At 38.5% G+C, this 19,563-nt stretch overlaps 1 protein-coding gene across 1 annotated transcript in view; it reads right to left on the bottom strand.

The window, feature by feature from the left end:
* Window positions 1-19,563, bottom strand: part of LOC100664568 (probable ATP-dependent RNA helicase DDX60) — a 122,937-nt gene that overhangs the window by 81,784 nt on the left and 21,590 nt on the right. The window contains exons 7-11 of the mRNA XM_064273591.1: window positions 13,959-14,117; window positions 12,589-12,730; window positions 11,543-11,707; window positions 10,184-10,286; window positions 9,212-9,327 (exon numbers count right to left, since the gene is read on the bottom strand). Of these exons, the coding sequence (XP_064129661.1) occupies window positions 9,212-9,327; window positions 10,184-10,286; window positions 11,543-11,707; window positions 12,589-12,730; window positions 13,959-14,117 (685 nt within the window). The remainder of the gene's footprint in view (window positions 1-9,211; window positions 9,328-10,183; window positions 10,287-11,542; window positions 11,708-12,588; window positions 12,731-13,958; window positions 14,118-19,563) is intronic.

Raw genomic sequence — 19,563 nt, 5'->3', positions numbered from 1 at the left:
CATTACCACTTTCTGTGCTAGACTGTGATCACAGGAAGAGGAAGCAAATCTTTTTTATTCCTTGTAGTATTCCCAGAACCTAGCATAATCCAGAGCACATACCACCAACCAGTTGCTTTTGAATAGACCCGTAGGTGTGTCAGAGTAGACCTGTGCTCCATAGAGTTACCAATTACCACTTTTTGGGAAGTAGATCACAAGTCTTTTCTTCCATGGCACTTCTGGGTGGTCTCAAACCACCAACTTTCAGGTACAGCTGAGTGCATTAACCATTTACACTACCCAGGGATTCCTTGGAACACATTAAAAAAAAAAAAACAGTGCTAGGTCTCAAATAATAAGATAGATGCTGGATGCAGGGCCAAGATGGCAAACTAGGCAGAAGCTTCGGCTGAACCCTCTTGCAACAAAGACACAAAAAAACAAGTGAATCAATTACATATATGACAATCTATGAACCCTGAGCATCAAACTCAGAATTAAGCAATTGAACTGAGTGATGGGGGAGGGTGAGATGGTGCAGAAGCAGCGATGAGTTGCTGGGCCCATGCAGTGCCTCAGCTCCAATTTCTTGGCACTGTTTCTTTGGTGCAGTGGTGGCAGGGCTGATAGTAGTTTCCCTGAGACACAGTAGCTTCAGTGAAAGAAGGCAAGCAAAGTGGAGCACCCCTGACCCTGTAGCGTGTCTACAGCAGGGCTGGCCGTGGTGTTTAGGAAGCAGCTGCTTCAGCGAAAGAAGGCAAATGAAGTGCCAGCACCCCAACCCCCTGCCACGATGGTTACTGGGCTGGCTGTGGAGTTTAGGACAAAGCTGCTTCAGTGGAAGAAGGCAAGTGCGGGATGCAGCCCTAACCCCCTGGGCCAATCTCAGCGGGGACCCAACCAGTGCACACAGGCTACACACACCTCTGGAATCTGAGATAACAGTGCTCTCCACACAAGATAAGTGATTTTGTCTAATAGCACCTTCTTTTGAAAGCACCCTCTCCTATCTATCTGACCCCTCCCCCCTACCCCAGCCAGCTTCATTAACAGTTGATTTCCCTGGGCCTGAGACAGAACCTGCTGCACTCTGTCTGAGCTATTCTCCTGGCCTGGGAGAAGGAACAAATTAATAAACGGGGAAAAATACTTTCCTGACTCCCCTAATCCAGAAGCTCAGAGCAGAAGTGGCTCCAGTCCAGGCATAAGCGATCCACAGACTTTGGCTTTCACCCCTACATGGTTCCAGGTGGCTATTATATTGCAAGGGCAAATCTGTTAGAGGTCTGGCTATAATTATTTCATCTGTGTGGTGGAGAGGGAGGTTTCAGAGGTCTGATACCACTCTGTCTATTAAACAGGGCCGTCACCTACCCACAGCAGGGATCTAAGGGCTGGAGACTCCATCCATGCCACCTAGCCACCTGCAAAAGGGATCTGAGGATAGTGGTTTCTGCCAGTCTTCAGAGGTATAAGCATTGGGTGCCTAAGGTGCAGCTGCAAAGCCCACCCACCAGAGCGCTCTAGAGAAATGAGACACTCTTTCCTCACTGATACTTGGGGGAAGGCAGTCAGCACCCTGCCTTCCTCAGAGTGTGACCCCTGCCGCTACCAGAAACCAGTGCATACACCCATCACCACTGCTCCTCCAAGATAGTAGGTGAGAGCCTACACCACACAGTATGTGACCAACTATCAGGACAACTGAGCTGAATCTATACAAGAATAGTGAATGGACTCCTAGGCTCATATGCCTGGTAACAGCTGTAGTCATCTGGTAACAGGACATTAGTGCTTCAAAGGTACCAACAATCAAGTTAGCTCACTCTAGCAACCTAAAACTCAAAACAAAACAAAGCAAGAAGCTAGGACACTGTAGCAAACATAAAATAAATTATTACAATAACTTATAGGTGTCTCAGAGACAGCAGTCAACATCAAAACACATAAAGAAGCAGACGATGATTGCTTCAACAAACTCCCAAAACAGAGAATCAAGGACCTCCTGGAAGAAGATGTATTCCTGGAATTGCCAGATGTAGAATACAAAAGACTAATATACAGAACTCTCCAAGACATCAGGAAGGAGATCAGGCAACACACAGAAAAAACCAAGGAACACACAGATAAAGCAGTTGAAGAAATTAAAAGATTATTCAAGAACATAATGAAAAATTTAATAAGCTGGAAAAATCCATAGACAGACAGCAATCAGAAATTCAGAAGTTTAACAATAAAATTACAGAAGTAGACAACTCAATAGAAAGTCAGAGGAGCAGAATTGAGGAACTGAAACGCAGAATTGGAGAGATGGAGGATAAGGCACTTGGCACCAAGATATTTGAAGACAAATCAGATAAAAGAATTTTAAAGAACTGAAGAAACCCCAAGAATCATGTGCGACTCTATCATGAAGAATAACTAGCTAGTGATTGGGATACCAGAACAGAGAGAGATAACAAAAAATATAGAGAGACTTGTTAAAGGTTTGTTGGCAGAAAGCTTCCCTGACATTGTGAAAGATGGAAGGATGTCTATCCAAGATGCTCATAGAACCCCATACAAGGTAGATCCCAAAAGAAAGTCACCAAGGCATATTATCATCAAACCTGCGATAACCAAAGATAAACAGAAAATTTTAAGAGCAGCCAGGGATAAGTGAAAAGTCACCTACAAAGGAGAATCAATAAGTTCAGACTACTCAACAGAAACCATGCAGGCAAGAAGGCAATGGGATGACATATATAGAATACTGAAGGAGAAAAACTGCCAGCCAAGAATCATATATCCAGCAGAACTGTCTCTCAAATATGAAGGTGAAATTAAGAGATTTATAGATAAAGATAGATACTAAGTGAAAGTCATAGATCTGCAACACTAATATGTCTGCCACTTCCCAAGCTATAAGGAGTCTTAATTAAGTGCAACTACTTTCAGTTTTTCCTACACCAACTTTACTATGTTGTTCATTTTCAGGTGCCATCAGGTATGCTACATCTCATTGCAACCTCATGTATAACAGAACATTGCCAGATCCTGCATCATCCTCAAAATTATTACCATGCTTGAGTCCATTGGCCACTGTGGCCAACCCATCTCATTGAGGGTCTTCTTCTCTTTTGTTGACCATAGTGCTTTTACCAAGCATGATGTCCTTCTCCAGGGATTGGTCCTTCCTGATAACATGTTCAAAATGAGTGAAACAAAGTTTCACCATCTTTGTTTCTAAGGAGCATTCTTTCTGTATTTCTCCCAAGACAAATTTGTTTGTTCTTCTGGCAGTCCATGGTATATTCAATATTCTTTGCCAACACTACAATTCAAATGAGTCAATTCTTCTATGGTCTTCCTTATTCATTGTCCAGCTTTCCCATGGATATAGGCATAGGAGGATGTTGAAAATATAATGGCAAGATCTCAAAATGACATCCTTGATTTTTGACACTTTAAAGAGGTTTTCTGCAGCAAATTTGCACAATGCAGTACATTGTTTGACTTCTTGACTGCTGCTTACATGGGCATTGATTGTGGATTCAAGTAAAATGAAATCCTTATCATCAACACTTTAATATTTTCTCCATTTATCATTATGTTGCTTATTGGTCCAGTTGTGAGGATTTTTGTTTTCTTTATGTTGAAGTGTAATTCATCCTGAAGACTGTAGTCTTTCAGCTTCATCAGTAAGTTCTTCAAGTCCTCTTCACTTTAAGCAAGCAAGCTTGTGTTATTTGCGTATCACAGGCTGTTAATAATTCTTCCTCCAGTCCTGATGCCAAGTTCTTCATATAGTCCAGTTTCTTGGCTTATTTGCTCAGCATACAGGTTGAATAAGTATGGCGAAAGGATACAATCCTGACATACACTTTGCTGACTTAAACCACTCAGTATCCCCTCGTTCTGTCCAAACAACTGCCTCTTGGTCTATGTGCAGTTTCTTCATGACCACAGTTAAGTGTTCTGTAATTCCCATTCTCCGTAATGTTATCTATAATTTAATATGATCATTTTCTTTACACAGTTAAATGCCTTTGCATAGTCAATAAAATACAAGTAAACATCTTTCAGTCACTATCCATCTAACATCAGCAATGATATTCCTGGTTCCTCATCCTCTTCTGAATTCTGCTTGAATTTCTGGCAGTTCTCTATCAATGTAAGGCTGCAGCTCTTTTTGAATTATGTTCAGCAAAATATTGCTTGTATGTGATATTAATTATATCATTAGATAATTTCCACATTCTCTTGGATCACATTTCTTTAGAATGGGCACAAATATGGATCTCTTCTAGTCAGTTGGCCAGATAGCTGTCCTCCTAATTTCTTGGCATAGATAAGTGACAGCACTTGCAGCATTGCAATTAGTTGTTGAAGCATCTCAATTGAAATTTTGTCAGTTCCTGGGGCCTTGTTTATCATCAGCGCCTAAAATGCAGCTTGGACTTCATCTTTCAGTACCATCAGTACTTGATCATATGCTACTTCCTGAAATGGTTGAATGTTGACCAATTCTTTTTGGTACACTGACACTGTGTATTCCTTCCATCTTCTTTTGATGCTTTCCGTGTCATTTAGTATTTTCCCCGTAGAATACTGGAACGTGAGGTTTGAATTTTTTCTTCAGTTCTTTTAGCTTGAGAAATGCCTAGTGTGTTCTTCCCTTTTGGTTTCCGTCTTCAGGTCTTTGCACATTTCACTACTATACTTTGTCTTCTCAAGCCACCCTTTGAAATCTTCTGTCCAGCTCTTTTATGTCATCATTTCTTCTATTCACTTCAGCTATTCTACATTCAAGAGCAAGTTTCAAAGTCTTTTTAGGCATTTATTTTGGTCTTTTTTTCATCTTTTTAATGACCTTTTGTTTTCATCATATATGAAGTCTTTGATGTCATCCCACAACTCTCTGGTCTTCAGTCAATCGTGGTCAATAGTCAAATCTGTTCTTAAGAGGATCTCTAAACTCAGGTAGAATATACTCAAGGTCATATTTTGGCTTTTGTGGACTTGTTTAAATTTCCTTCAGTGTCAACTTGCATATGAGCAACTGATTTTGCACCAGGCCCCTGACTGATGATTCTGACTGATGGTATTGAGCTTTTCCATGGTTCTTTTCCACAGATGTAGCCCATTTGATTCCCGGGTATTGTCAGGTGAGGTCCACGTGTATAATTTTCTTTTATGTCATTGAAAAAAGATATTTCCGGTGATTAAGTCATTAATGTTGCAAAGCTCTATCATGTGATCTCCTTCATCTTTTTATTACCAAGCCATATTTTCCAATTACTGATCCTTCTTTTTTTATTATTTTTTTTTTTATTGTACATTAGATGGTTTACAGAGCAAACTGGTTTCTCATTAAGCAGTTAATACACATATTGTTTTATGACATTGGTTGCCAACCCCACAACATGTCCATACTCACCACTTCTCAACCCTGGGTTCCCCATTACCAGCTTTCCTGTCCCCTCGTGCGTTCTTGCCCTTGCCTTTAGGCTGGTGTGCCAATATAGTCTCGTTTTGTTTTATGAGCCTGTCTAACCTTTGGCTGAAGGGTGAACCTCAGGATTGACTTCATTACTGAGCTATAAGGGTGCCCTTACTCTCAGGGTTTCTCCAGTCTCTGTCAGACCAGTATGTCTAGTCTTTTTTTTTTTTTTAATTTTGTGTGTGTGTGTGAATTAGAATTTTGTTCTACATTTTTCTCTAGCTCTGTCCAGATCCCTCTATTGTAATCCATCAGAGCAGTTGGTGGTGGTAGCCAGGCACCATCTAGTTGTGCCGGACTGATCCTTCTTTTTTGTTTTCAGCATTTGCGTTCCAATCACCAGTAATTATCAATTCATCTTAATTGCATGTTTGATCAGTTGCAGACTGCAGAAATTGGTAAATGTATTCAATTTCTTCATCTTTGACATTAGTGGTTGGTGTGTAAATTTGAATAATAGTCTTATTAAATGGTCTTTCTTGTAGGCATTGACAATGTTGTATTTAAGCATAGATCTTGAAACGTTCTTTTTGACAATGAACGTGATGCCATTCCTCTTCAATTTGTCATTCCCGGCATCGTACACCATACAATTGTCCAATTGAAATAGCCAATACTAGTCTCCTTCAGCTTACTAATGCCTAGGATCTTGATTATCAAGTGTGCCATTTCGTTTTTGATGATGTCCAATTTTCCTTGATTTATACTTTGTATTTCCACGTTCCAATTATTAATGAATGGTTGAAGCTGTTTCTTCTCATTTTGCGTTAGGTCATATCAGCAAATGAAGGTCCTGAAAGCCTGACTCCATCCACATCATTATGGCCAACTCTACTTTGAGGAGGCTACTCTTCCCCAGTCATACTTTCATTTTCTTCCAACCTGAGTGGCTCATCCTCCAGCATCACATCAGGCAATGTTCTGTTGCTATCTGAAAGGTTTTTCACTGTCTAATTTCTTTTTTCAGAAGTAGATTGCCAGGTTCTTCCTCCTAGTCTGTCATAATCTGGAAGATCCAGTGAAACCTGAACACCACGGGTGACCCTTCTGGTATTTGAAATACTGGTGGCATAGCTTCCAGCATCACAGCAACACTCAAAGCACCACAGTACAACAAACTGACAGTTTACAGCCTAAAAATTGTGCTGATTATAAAGAAATACACGAGTGCGATAAACCTACCTGAACCCATTTGAAATCAAAAAGAAGGTAAGATTATGAGATATATTAGACCATAATCTCTCAGCCCATCACTTGTCTGTCAGTTTGTCATACTGTGGTGGCTTGTGTGTTGCTGTGATGCTGGAAGCTAAGCCACCACACTTTCAAATGCCAGCAGGGTCATCTATGGTAGACAGGTTTCAGTGGAGCTTCCAGTCTAAGACAGGTTTGGAAGAAGGACCTTGTAGTCTACTTCTGAAAAAAATGGCCAATGAAAACTTATGAAGAGTAGTGGAACATTGGTATAGTGCCTAAAGATGAGCCCCTCAAGTTGGAAGGCACTCAAAATACGACTAGGGAAGAGCTGCCTCCTCAAAGTAGCATCTACCTTAATCACACAGACAGAGTCAAGCTTTTGGGGCCTCGATTTGCTGAAGTGGCATGACTCAAAATGAGAAGAAACAGCTGCAAACATCCATTAATAATCAGAACGTGGAATGTATGAACCGTGAATCTAGGAATTGGAAGTTGTCAAAAATGAAATGGAACTCATAAAGATCAATACCCTAGGCATTAGCGAGCTTAAAAGGACTGGTATGGGCCATTTTGAATTGGGCAATCATAGAGTCTACTGCAATGGGAATGACAAATTGAAGAGGGAAGGCATCACATTCATCGTCAAAAGAACGTTTCAGGATCTACCCAGAAGTACAACACTGTCAGTGATAGAATAATATCCATACACCTACAAGGAAGACCAGTTAATACGACTATTATTCAAATTTATGCACCAGCCACTAAGGTCAAAGATGAAGAATTTGAAGATTTTTACCAATTTCTGCAGAAATAATGAAGTACAAGAGCTGAACAGAAGATTTCAAAGGGGGCTCAAGAAGACAAATAAAGTACTATAATAAAATGTGCAAAGACCTAGAGTTAGAAAACCAAAAGGAAAGAACACACTCGGCATTTCTCAAGCTGAAAAAACTGAAGAAAATCTTTAAGCCTCAAGCTGAAATATTGAAGGATGCTACGGGGAAAATATTGAATGACACAGGAAGCATCAAAAAACGATGGAAGGCATACCCAGAGTCACTGTACCAAAAACAATAGGTCAATGTTCAACTATATCAGGAGGTAGCATGTAACCCAGAACCAATGATACTTAAGGAAGACGTTCAAGCTGCACTGAAGGCACTGGCGAAAAACAAGGCTCCAGCAGGAATTGAAGGAATACCAGTAGAGATGTTTCAATAAATGGATATAGAGCTTGAGGTGGTCACTTGTCTATGCCGAGATTTGGAAGACAGCTATCTGGCCAACTGACCTGAAGAAATCCATATCTGTGCCCATCCCAAAGAAAAGTAATCCAACAGAATGTGGAAATTATCGAACAAAATCATTAATATAACACACAAGTAAAATTTTGCTGAAGATCATTCGAAAGCGGTTGTAGCAGTACATCAACAGGGAACTGCCAGAAATTCAAGTCAGATGCACAAGAGAAAGTGGAATGAGGATATCATTGTAGATGTCAGATGAATCTTGGCTGAAAGCAGAAAATACCAGAAAGATGTCTACCTGTGTTTTATTGACTATGCAAAGGCACTTGACTGTGTGGATCATAACAAATTATGAATAACATTGCAAAGACTGGGAAGTCCAGAACACTTAATTGTGCTCATGAGGAACCTGTATATAAATCAAGAGGCAGTTTGGACAGAACAAGGTGATACTGTGTGGTTTAAGGAAAGAAATGCATGTGTCAGGGTTGGGTCCTTTCACCATACTTACTCGGTCTGTATGCTGAGCAAATAATCCGAGAAGCTGAACTAAATGTAGAAGAACGTGGCATCAGGATTAGAAGAAGACTCATTAACAACCTGCAATATGCAGATGACACAACCTTGTTTGCTGAAAGTAAAGAGGACTTGAAGCACTTACTGATGAAGATCAAAGACTACAGCCTTCAGTATGGATTGCATCCCAACAAAAACAAAAATCCTCACAACTGGACCAATAAGCAACATCGTGATAAACGGAGAAAATATTGAAGTTGTCAAGGATTTCCTTTTACTTGGATCCAATCAACCTCCATGGAAGTAGCAGTCAAAAAATCAAAGGATGCATTGCACTGAGCAAATTTGCTTCAAAAGACCTCCTTAAAGTGTCAAAAAGTGAAGATGTTATTTTGAAGACTAAGGTGCGTCTCACCCAAGCTATGGTATTTTCAATCACAGCATATGTATGGGAAAGCTGGACAGTGAATAAGGAGGACCTAAGAAGAATGTGTGCCTTAGAATTATGGTGTTGGAAAGAATACTGAATATACCATGGACTGCCATTCTCCAAAGTGGGATGCAGAATGTTTCCTTAATAGATTTTATTATGCCAATCGACTTAGATGTCCCCTGAAACCACGGTTCCTAAACCCCCTCCCCTTCCACGCTCGCCTTTGAAGCATTCAGCTTACTCAGGAAACTTCTTTGCATTTGGTTTAGTCCAGATTGTGCTGACCTCACCTGACAACAATTCTTTACTAAATAACAGCATTGAAAATGTTTACTGGATATTAGTTATTTTTACCACCATTGTTGCATCGAGCTCCTTCAAAATCATCACTAAGAGGTCTAGAAGAATGCCAATGTTTGTGTTCATCACATTCTGTCTTCTTGGAAAGAGACTTAACAGCAGGATCATCACTGAGGAAAACAGAAAACATACATTACAGAACACATGTGGGTTTCTTTTGTTTCGTTTCTACTGTAAACCATGACTTATTTTAAAGATCTCTGCCCTTCATGTTTATAACTATAAATCCTGTAGGCAGTTGAATACCCTCCATGCTCCTCTTTGCTGCTCAGGACCACTGTTTTTCTCTCTACTCCATTGAAACACGTGCCTTCAGTATAGGACTGACTGAGAGATTTAGAAAGTAAAATAATAGGACACCCAGATAAATTTGGATTTCACATAAACAATGAATCAATTTTAGTATATACATGCCTCTTGCCAGCTTACTCCAGTGTCAACTACAACTCTTCTTAGTGAAGTGGTCAATCTTCCTCTTTCCTCTATTTCTTTCACTGAATGCAGATTACTATCACTCTTTCCCTGGGCGTGAATTCCTATCTTTCTCCTTAATTCTTCCTCTTTTTTCATCATTCTTGATGATTTCAAGATCTACGTGAATGATTTATCTCACATCTGGCTTTTACGCTCTATACCTTGGCTACCACCATACCACAGCAACCCATTTCCTTTATTATACTGTAAATCATGTCAGGTCAATTGCAGGAAAAAACATAAAGGGGACATTTCCACATGCAAAGGATGAAGGATATAATGGTTTAAAGAAGATACATAAATATTGTTAAATAACATTGATGAAGCAGAAAGTAAAAATCACTAAAATTCTCATAAAAATGTATCTTCTAACATGAAATTTGCTAATCAATAGACCCAATAGATACAACAACAAATCAGGCCACTGTATTTAGTGACATATAAATAGAGATATGTAGATACTACAAACAAGCGAAGTTTTTCTATAAATACCTGCTTAGAAAGGGCAGTTCTGCAAGAATATCTCCAGCATAGTCTTGTATAAGCTCGGATTTTAGAGGGATGAGTCCTGATATGTGAATTTCTTGGCTTGATCCTTGGTAGAATTCAGAAATAAAATTAATATTTCAACATCAAAATCTAATCAAATGAATCACTGTGATGTAAGTGTTTTGGACTAATAAAATGAAACACTTCAATCATTTATTGCAAAGTAAATAATACTCAATAGAATTGTTATAAGGCAGGATATTTAAATCAAATTTATATTCTACATGCAAAGTCACAAATGTAAAATATATATTGAGTAAATTGAAATAGAATTTCATTTCAATTTATGCTGAATGCCTTTGAGAAATACAGTGAATAAGGCACTATGCAATCCAGAAAAGACAAGTACTTATTCTGGCCCTCGGGGGGTGGCGGGGGGGAACAGTCTTTCTCTAGACCAAACCAAAAGAAACAAAAGATAAAGGTTTTAAAATTTCTAAATTTACATTTAAACATTAATATTAGTAAAATAAATTCATACTTCTACACCATTGATTAGTTTAAACTCAAAAGAGCCTTTATATATTTTATCTCAGTCCCAAATAAAAATTTTCCATATTAAAAAAAAAGAAAGAAAACGTGGCCATGGAGTTGATTCCAACTCATGGCAACCGATGCGTAGCCAAGTCTAATCTGTTAATAGAAGGCAAGAGGTAGAATTCTCGCCTTCCGTGAGGGAGATCTGAGTTTGATTCCCAGTCAATGTTCCTCAAGTGCAGCCACCAGTTGTCTTTCAACAGGTTTCAGCAGAACTTTCAGACAAAGGCAGACCAGGAAGAAAGGCCTGGTGACCTACTTGTGAAATTAGCCAATGAAAACTCTATGGATCAAAAGATCCAGGTCCAATCCCACTGTACGTGGGGTCCCCATGAGTTGGGGATGACTGGAATGCAGCTAACAACTTGAAGGCAGGTAATCATAACACACTGATTTCTTCATATAAGCTTTGGCAAAACCTTTACTCTGCAGAAAATATGGTGAACATATTACAAGCAGGCAGATATGGGTCCAAATCCCCTATCATCAACTCACTACGTGATTTAAGACAAAATAAGAAAAATTCATGTGAAGGGCATAATAAAAGGTAATGAAAAAATGTCAGTTCCTTTTTTCATGTGCTTACTTAAAACAAAACAAACAATAACAACAATAATGTAAGAAGGCAAAGGGGATGCTGTGGGCATGGAAGAAAATCAACAGGACTAATCCTTCAAAAAGGCAAAACTTACAAAGGCCAGATTTATTTTCTAAACAAGGATTATATTGCTAATCTGACAGCAATTAAAAAAAAAAATTTAGTACCTCTTTTTTTTTTTTTAGGTATTTCTTTCTGTCTAAGAAATGGTCTGGAAGTTCTCCTTAAGGGCACGGGTTCTCCAAAATCACAACCCCCTGATAATGTTAAGACTGAGTTCCACAGTTTCTCATATTCCTGTGTCAAGGTGTTACCCAATTCCAAGTTTAGCTCTATGGAGACAGAGAAAAAAATATTCAAATCAATTTTTAAAGCCTGAGTGACAATCATTATATCTTATGTGTTGAGAGAATATGAGTTATTTAAGTCTATGGCTGTATTATTTCATCTTGAATGCTTAAAACAAAACACATCAAGTTCTGGCAAGTTTTTATATTTACATATTCGGCAAGTATTATAACTATTGTTAGAGGAAGTAGAAGTATCTTTGAACATAGTTACTATGTTACTATATTTTTCTATCACTTGAAAAAAATTTTTTTTTGGGGGGGGAAAAAAAATCAATATGACTCATGAGAAGTCAGCCTATGGTTCCCACACTGTAGCCAGAAGAACTCAGGGAGTCCATAGTCAGGAGTTCTGAGGTCCGCTGGGGGGCATGCGCCAGCGAAGGGCATTATGGGGCAGGGTTCCTCCACCGCTCATCTTCCTTCTTCAGATGACGCTCCAACCTTATGCTCCTTTAGAGTTTTCCTAGGAACGCCTTCTCCAAAACAAACCTACGCTGTCATTTTATACCATCTCCAGGATGCATTATATACGAGAAAAAAAAGAAAAAAAAAGAGAGATACACAAAAAATGGAAATTCATCGTAAGGTTCAAGGAGTAAGCAATTTAGCCTTTCTTTTTTTCTCCCCAAATAGCTGATAAATGATCCCAGAGTTCATCTTGAGAAAAAGAATTCTTACACGAGCCCTTCATGGAACATGGTGTTTCTTAGCAAAATGCAGGTTTCTACAAAAAAGATCTACAAAGAAAGCTTTCTACACCATTATAATCAATTAATTAACGATCCATTGTCATTATCTGTCAGACACAATTCTCACTCCTTCAAAAAAAATCTTTTTAATGATATGCAGTCCTTTTACAATACCTTTGCAATATTCAACTTCATAATAATAGATGATATTTTTCCATAAAATCTTATCAGTTAAGTCAGGGAGACTGGTGAAATTCACTTTCCAATTGTTATTAATCTTTAACTGTTTTAGGATGAAAAATTCACATCTCTTTAGCTGGGAAAAAAGTATGAAAGAATTAAAAAGTTATTCAATATTCCCAAAGCATTAATGTTTCACTTTAACTTCCCTCAACAGAATCTATGCTTCATACTAAGAAAAAGGAAACACAGTAAATGTCAAGAGCACAGTGCCCTGTCCCTGCCGTTGACAAAATGTATGACCAGATACGCGTGACTCGTCCTCTCTCTGTTATATAATGTAATAAAGCTTAATGATCTTAAGGTTAATGAACACTAAGGTAGTATTCAGCTCCAAAACGAAATGACTCTTTTGAACTTATTGCATTCATGCACTCAATAATTATTTATTGGCTCAAAATAATCAAACCAACACATAAAAGTAATGGGCTTTTAATTGCTATTTCCTCTGTGTTTCAGTTGAAATTCATTCAAACCAATGTTTCATGAGTTAGCACCTAAATAAAATGCAGTCACATATCAAAGGACATTTCTTACATATACATTGAAAATGTCACCTGTATGTATAAGACTACTGTGCTGACAAGGCCTGGTAATGAAAAAAACAATGCGGTTTTACAACCATAAAATTATGCTTGAGTTTATTGTATTACATGGATTTTTTTTTAAAAAATACTTCACAATGGCAGTGCTCTCACCTTATGTAATTTACTATACCTTTATCTCTTTTTTATCTCATACAGTGCTCAGGCTACTAGAATATTTCTACTCTAAGCAGTTTTGAGTTCTTATAATAAAAAGAATTACAGGATGTCTTCTTAAATTAAGGGTCGGTCCAAACGCATCTTTTTTTCTTGAGCAAAGTTGTTAACCCAAATGTGAGATTCCCAGAGGCTGTTCAAAAGCACCAAACTAAGAAAAAAAAGCACTGTGCAAAATACAGAAATTAAGCTTAGTGAAGTTATACCATAGCTAACAAATGACTATTGTCCCCTTTCGTCTCTGTTTAAATTCATAATGAAGTATAAACGCAGACTAATGTAAATTGTTATTCACTACTTTAGTGTGTATGTATCAATTGTGAGAATTTCTTCTTCACAGAAATCGTAAGATTATTTGGATGGATTCTTTTATAGATGGCAGATTAGAGATTTTAGCATTGAATACAACCATTCCCAGAAATATGCATTGTTTGCTGGTAGCAATTTTTAAGGTGAATACAGCAAAAAAAAAAATAATAAATACATGAAGTTGAAATATTACGCCTTCTTTTGCCTTGCTGAATTGCCATGTGGTTTACCTACCATTCTTAGAAATGGTGACAGTGTTCTGTCCCAAGTGTGAGTAACGATTCTGCTCTTAGCTCTTTGAAACAGGGATAAATGTTGAAGGAAAATCACACTAAGGCAGAGCATCCTGCAAAGGTCTCCTGCTTCATTCAGCGTTGGTGCTCCCTCCCAGTCCTGGAAAACCAATGAATTAGAAAAGTATCAACCCAGACGTTTGTCATGTAAAAATTCAGCCATGCAGTAGCAGTATCTTAAAAGACTCTATCCACAATTTTTCTATGTCGTGAATTTATTTCTTTTCAGAGATTTTATTTGAACAAAATTTGTAATAAGCCCATGATTTATTTTTCTAAATGGTGGGCAGAGTTTAGACTCAAAAGCAGGCATTTTAGCTCCAAGGTAATTGCTCTTCAAGATGGATATTAACATTCTCATAACTATGGTACATACTTCAGAATAAATACAGCCCCATCATTCACTGTACCTTATGCATTCATTATATAAAATGATAAGGAATGGCCACCTGTTTTGACGCATGACTGTTGTTGTTGGTAATTACCGTCTAGTCGATCCTGACTCCTGGCGACCCCATGTGTATGGAGTAGAACTGCTCCATAAGGTTCTCAAGGCTATGACCTTTTGGAAGCAGATAACCAGACCTGTCTTCTGAGGTGCCCTTTATCTATTTGTTTATAACATCAAGAGCAGCAATGCAGGAAGGTCTCTGAAGCTTCTTATTGTCACACTTCTTCTTATCTGGGAGACCAGGACTGAAGAGGGGGTATGATCTGCACGCTGAGGCAGTGCAGTGTAGAAGAAAAAGAAAAGACCTATGTTTGCATAACAGCTTTACCGCCAATTGGCTATTTGAATTATTCACCTATAAAGTGGAATAATGAGATTACCTTCCCTGCAGAACTGTTGTAAAGATTACCGATAATGTGTATAGCACACCCAGCACTGGGATGTAATAAAGACTCAATGAAAGTTAGATGTTATTTTTAATAGTAACATCTCCATCATTGTTGGTATTACTAACAGAAAGCATGGGCTCTGAGAAATATATATTGCTAACCAAAACCAAGGCCAAACCCACTGCCGTCGGGCCATTGCCGACTTATAGCAACCCCACTGGTTTCCAAGGCTGTAAATGTTTACAGAAGCAGACTGCCACATCTTTCTCCCTTGGAGCCGCTGGTGGCTTTGAACCACTGACCTTTCAGGTAGCAGTCGAATAACCACTGTGCCACCAGTGCTCCTTTAAGTACACAGCTAGTTTGGCCAAAATCATTTTGATTCACCTGGAATCCAGGTTTCCGAGTGCATGGAATTGGGGTGACCCACACAGGCCATCTGCCCTTCGGCGTCTTTTTGAACCTTGTAGGATCTGGCTCCCTGGAATCACCTTCAGGTCAGACAGCAGCTTAGGGGAAGCATTCAGCTTAGGCACTGGGTTCTTTCAAAAAATTTCACGCACCTTCCAGAAGCGGGAACTCTACAGTCTGCCCAGAGGCTGTTTTAGGATATATGGTGTGTCCTTGGTGATACCATTTCTGTAATCAATGGACCTTGCTCTACTCGCTGCTAATTTGATGTATCTTCTGAGAAATTAACATAATGATGACCTACATAACCCACTTCCACTGCCGTCTCTTTGGAACGCTTTCCTGACATGTTTGGTGATGCTGCCTAATTCAAATCGTATCTACTCACAATGATGGTATTCTATTACACTGATTTTCGGTGTTTCTCTAAGCAATTTAGGTTTTTGACATTCTTGCTTCATCCTGTTCACAGTCATAATTCTGACGCCAGTAACACTACTCCCTGTTAGCTTTTACAAATGCTAAATATGCTATGGCATGTTACCTCCCATTCCCAGGCTTATGAAAATCTCATCAGCAATGATGATAGCTGAGAACCAGAATGTAATAAGAAATATTTGTCCTATGATCAGGGAAGAAATAGGATACATAAAGAAAGAAAAAGCAGTAGGAAAGAGGAAAAAGAAATGGGGAGACATAGAGAAATCTTGAATAATCAATTAACTTGGCCTAATTGACATTTATATAACATTCAACTGAACAACAGCAGAATACACATTCTTACCAAGTGTTCACAGTACATATACCAAGATAGACCATATTCTGGGCCATAAAACAAGTTCAAGGAAATTTAAAAGGATTCAAGTGATACGGAATATGTTCACTGACCACAGTGGCATTAAAATTTAAATAACAAATATCTCTGGAAAATCCCCAAATATTTGAAATTAAATAACATACTTATGTATGTTAACTCATGGTTTAAAGAAAACATCTCAACTGAATACTTCAAATGCTATTCCTTTCTGTCTTCTTTCTGCTCACTTTAGTTCCATATGCAAACCGCCACCCCCCCAGTACCATACGCAAAACTACTTACAAAAGACACAACCTTGTATATATCATGGGAATTTTTAAAACTTAATTGCCTTAGCAGTGACCTAGACCCCCTAAACTGCTCTTCCTCCCATACCCCAAGGTCAGTTAACAAAACCACCATTTAGTGAGTTATCCCAATCTAAAACCTAAAACCTAGGTACCGTAGTTCTGAGAATGTTAATACCTATGTTGAAAAGCAAGTGCCTTGCAGCTAAAATGCTTGCTCTTGAATCAAACTCTGCAACTTACAACATTTGTAACCTTGGTAGAGTTACTTCACCTTTCTCTACCTTGGTTGTCTCCTCTGTAAAATGGTAATAATACTAATAATGTCAAACTCATTGGGTTGTTATAAAGATTAAATCACTAAATGCATGTAAATGTGCTAAGAATACTTAACTTTTAAAAAACAATATTTATTATTAGCTAGTATAGTTGTCCCCGATTCTTTTCTCCATAATTCCACATCAAATCAGTCAATGAGCCTTGCTGGTTCTACTTCCGTAACATCTGTTAATCCATGTGTTCCTGTCCCAACAATTTTACTTCAAGTTCTATCACTGCCACTACTCAGGCTTATCTCCAATCAGTCCTCTTGCCTGACTGATACAATACATAACACACGAATAACATATCAGAGGACTTCTTAAAAACCTCTCAATGTTTCCTCAAAATATCCAGGATTAATTTTCTAGTTCTTAGTTCACTTCACAAAGCAACTTAGTGCACAAACCCTACAGGATCTCCCTTGCTATCTCTCCAGGCCTGTCTTTCACCACTCTCAGTCAATGAATCAAGCCTTTCTCAGACCATCCTAAAATACTTGTAGCTTTTCAAATTACATCTAAAGTCACTTTTTCTCCATTAAGACTTGCACAAACACCTTTCTTATATGGCTACCCTGACTCTGTACTAGTGAATTTATCTTTAGCACAGTCCTTAGCCAAACTTGTAAATATTGATGTTTTTGTTTTCCCCACTAAGCTAAATATTCCTAGAGGGCACACAACTTGTCTTATTCAATGCTATATCCCTCATGCGTAGGATAGGGTCTGTAATACATTAGGTACTGAGAAGTTGTTTGTTAAATAAGAAAGTAAATGTAATGCAAATAAAATACATAATTACTGGAAAAAATGACATCACTAAAACACCCTCTTTTAAACTCGCGGAGTTGTGATATGAAATGTCTATTTCCGACATTCTGCATTCCACTTTGGTGAGAGGTGTCTGGGGTCTTAAAAGCTAGCAAGTGGCAATCTTAAGATGTATCAATTGGTCTCAACCCGCCTGGAGCAAAGGAGAATGAAGAACACCAAAGACATATGGTAAAGATGAGCCCAAGAGACAGAAAGGGCCACATAAACTGGAGACTACATCAGCCTGAGACCGGAAGAGCTAGATGGTGTCCAGCTACCACCAATTACTGCCCTGACAGGGAACACAACAGAGAATCCCTGATGGAGCAGGAGAATAGTGGGATGCAGATCTCAAATTCACATAAAAGGACCTGACTGAGACTAGAAGGACCCTGGAGGTCATGGTCCCTGGACCCTTTGTTAGCCCAAGATTGGGACCATTCCCGAAGCCAACACTTCAGACAGGGATTGGAGTGGACTATAGATAATGACACCTGTGAGTAGTGAGCTTCTTGGCTCTAGTAGACACATGAGACTATGTGGGCAAGTCCTGTCTGGAGGAGAGATAAGAAGGAAGAGGGAGACAGGAGCTGGGTGAATGGACATGGGGAATACAGGGTGGAGAAGAGGAATGTGCTGTCTCATTAGTGGGAGAGCAGGTAGGAGTACATAGCAAGGAGTGTATACCTTTTTGTATGAGAGACTGACTTGATTTGTAAACTTTCACTTAAAGCACAATAAATTAATTAGTTAATTTAAAAAGAAAAAGGAATGTCTGTTTCTGGAACTCTTTTTTGGCATAGTTGTTTCTCAGCATAACTTCCTTTTGGGAGAACATTTATTCCCGCATTCTTCCTGTTTCCTGAAAAATAAATGACTTTCCACTTTACTTAACTAAGAAGGAGCCTGGCGGTGCAGTGGTTAAGAGTTTAGGCTGCTAGCCAAAAGTTAGCAGTTCGAGTCCACCAGCCATTTCTCGGAAATCCTATGGGGCAGTTCTACTCTGTCCTATAAGGTCACTATGAGTAGAAATCCACTCAATCGCTACAGGTTTGGTGTTCTGGGTTTTTCTTTTTTGGTAACTAAGAAGGAAAAATTCTCTCACACAGCAAAATATACATTCTTATCCTGCCCCCTTCCCTATCACTCACTTCTCGGGAGAGGAAGAATGGCTTAGAGAGTTGGTTAGTTGGGCTGGATGAAGCATTCATATAGTTGAAGAGTCTGGGAGAAACCCTGAGTGTTCCTGTCAACTCCTTCAGGACTCTCTCTTTCAAATCCAGCCTCTCCATAGAATGAGTGAATTCTCAAGTACTGTAAGGACAAAGCCCGCAAGGTGGCCAGAGTTACTTATGACTGGGGCTGTTTGTCTGCCTCAGGGGTGAAGTGAAAGCGAGCTGTTTTTGGCTACAGATCTAAAGCCATTCAGCTTCATAATGTGGAAAACTGATATTTACATGTCCATCCGTCTGACCCCTGGTTCTAATTTATTATTTGATTCTAAATTTGTCTAGGAAGATAAGAATCACTCATTTGAACACACAAACCCTAACGACTATCAGTTACCACAATACAAACACAGGCAGCTGACACCTCTATGATTTACATATGATCCAAAAATGAAAATGGTAATCGGAACTTTGATTTAAATATGTGTTTCCCAAATTTTGCATAAGAAAAATAGATTTCAAGATGCTCAAAATCCATTGTATTGATTCTTGGATATGAATGGCTCAGTTACTAGTGAAATTTGTTGTGATACTTTTCCAAAATTGATTCTTTTTTTTATTATTTCAAACATATAGAATTGTGTAAACATAATGAACCCCCAGATATTGACAGCAGTATTATCGAATCTTAATATTTTCCATACATACCTTAGAAACATTTAACGAAAAGTAAAAATTAGGCAATCTCTGGCTTATAATTCTACGTCCTAAATATCACCTGAGAATTCCAACATTTAACTTAATAAACATTGAAATATTTGCATCATTCTTATGTTAAAAATATTTTATAATTAAAGCATAAAACAAAATTATTGGCAAATAAAAACAA

Source organism: Loxodonta africana, chromosome 21, assembly GCF_030014295.1.
Source record: "Loxodonta africana isolate mLoxAfr1 chromosome 21, mLoxAfr1.hap2, whole genome shotgun sequence".
Taxonomy (NCBI): Eukaryota; Metazoa; Chordata; class Mammalia; order Proboscidea; family Elephantidae; genus Loxodonta; species Loxodonta africana.
The sequence above is the reverse complement of the archived record's forward strand: the minus strand, read 5'-3'. Positions and strand labels throughout refer to the sequence as shown.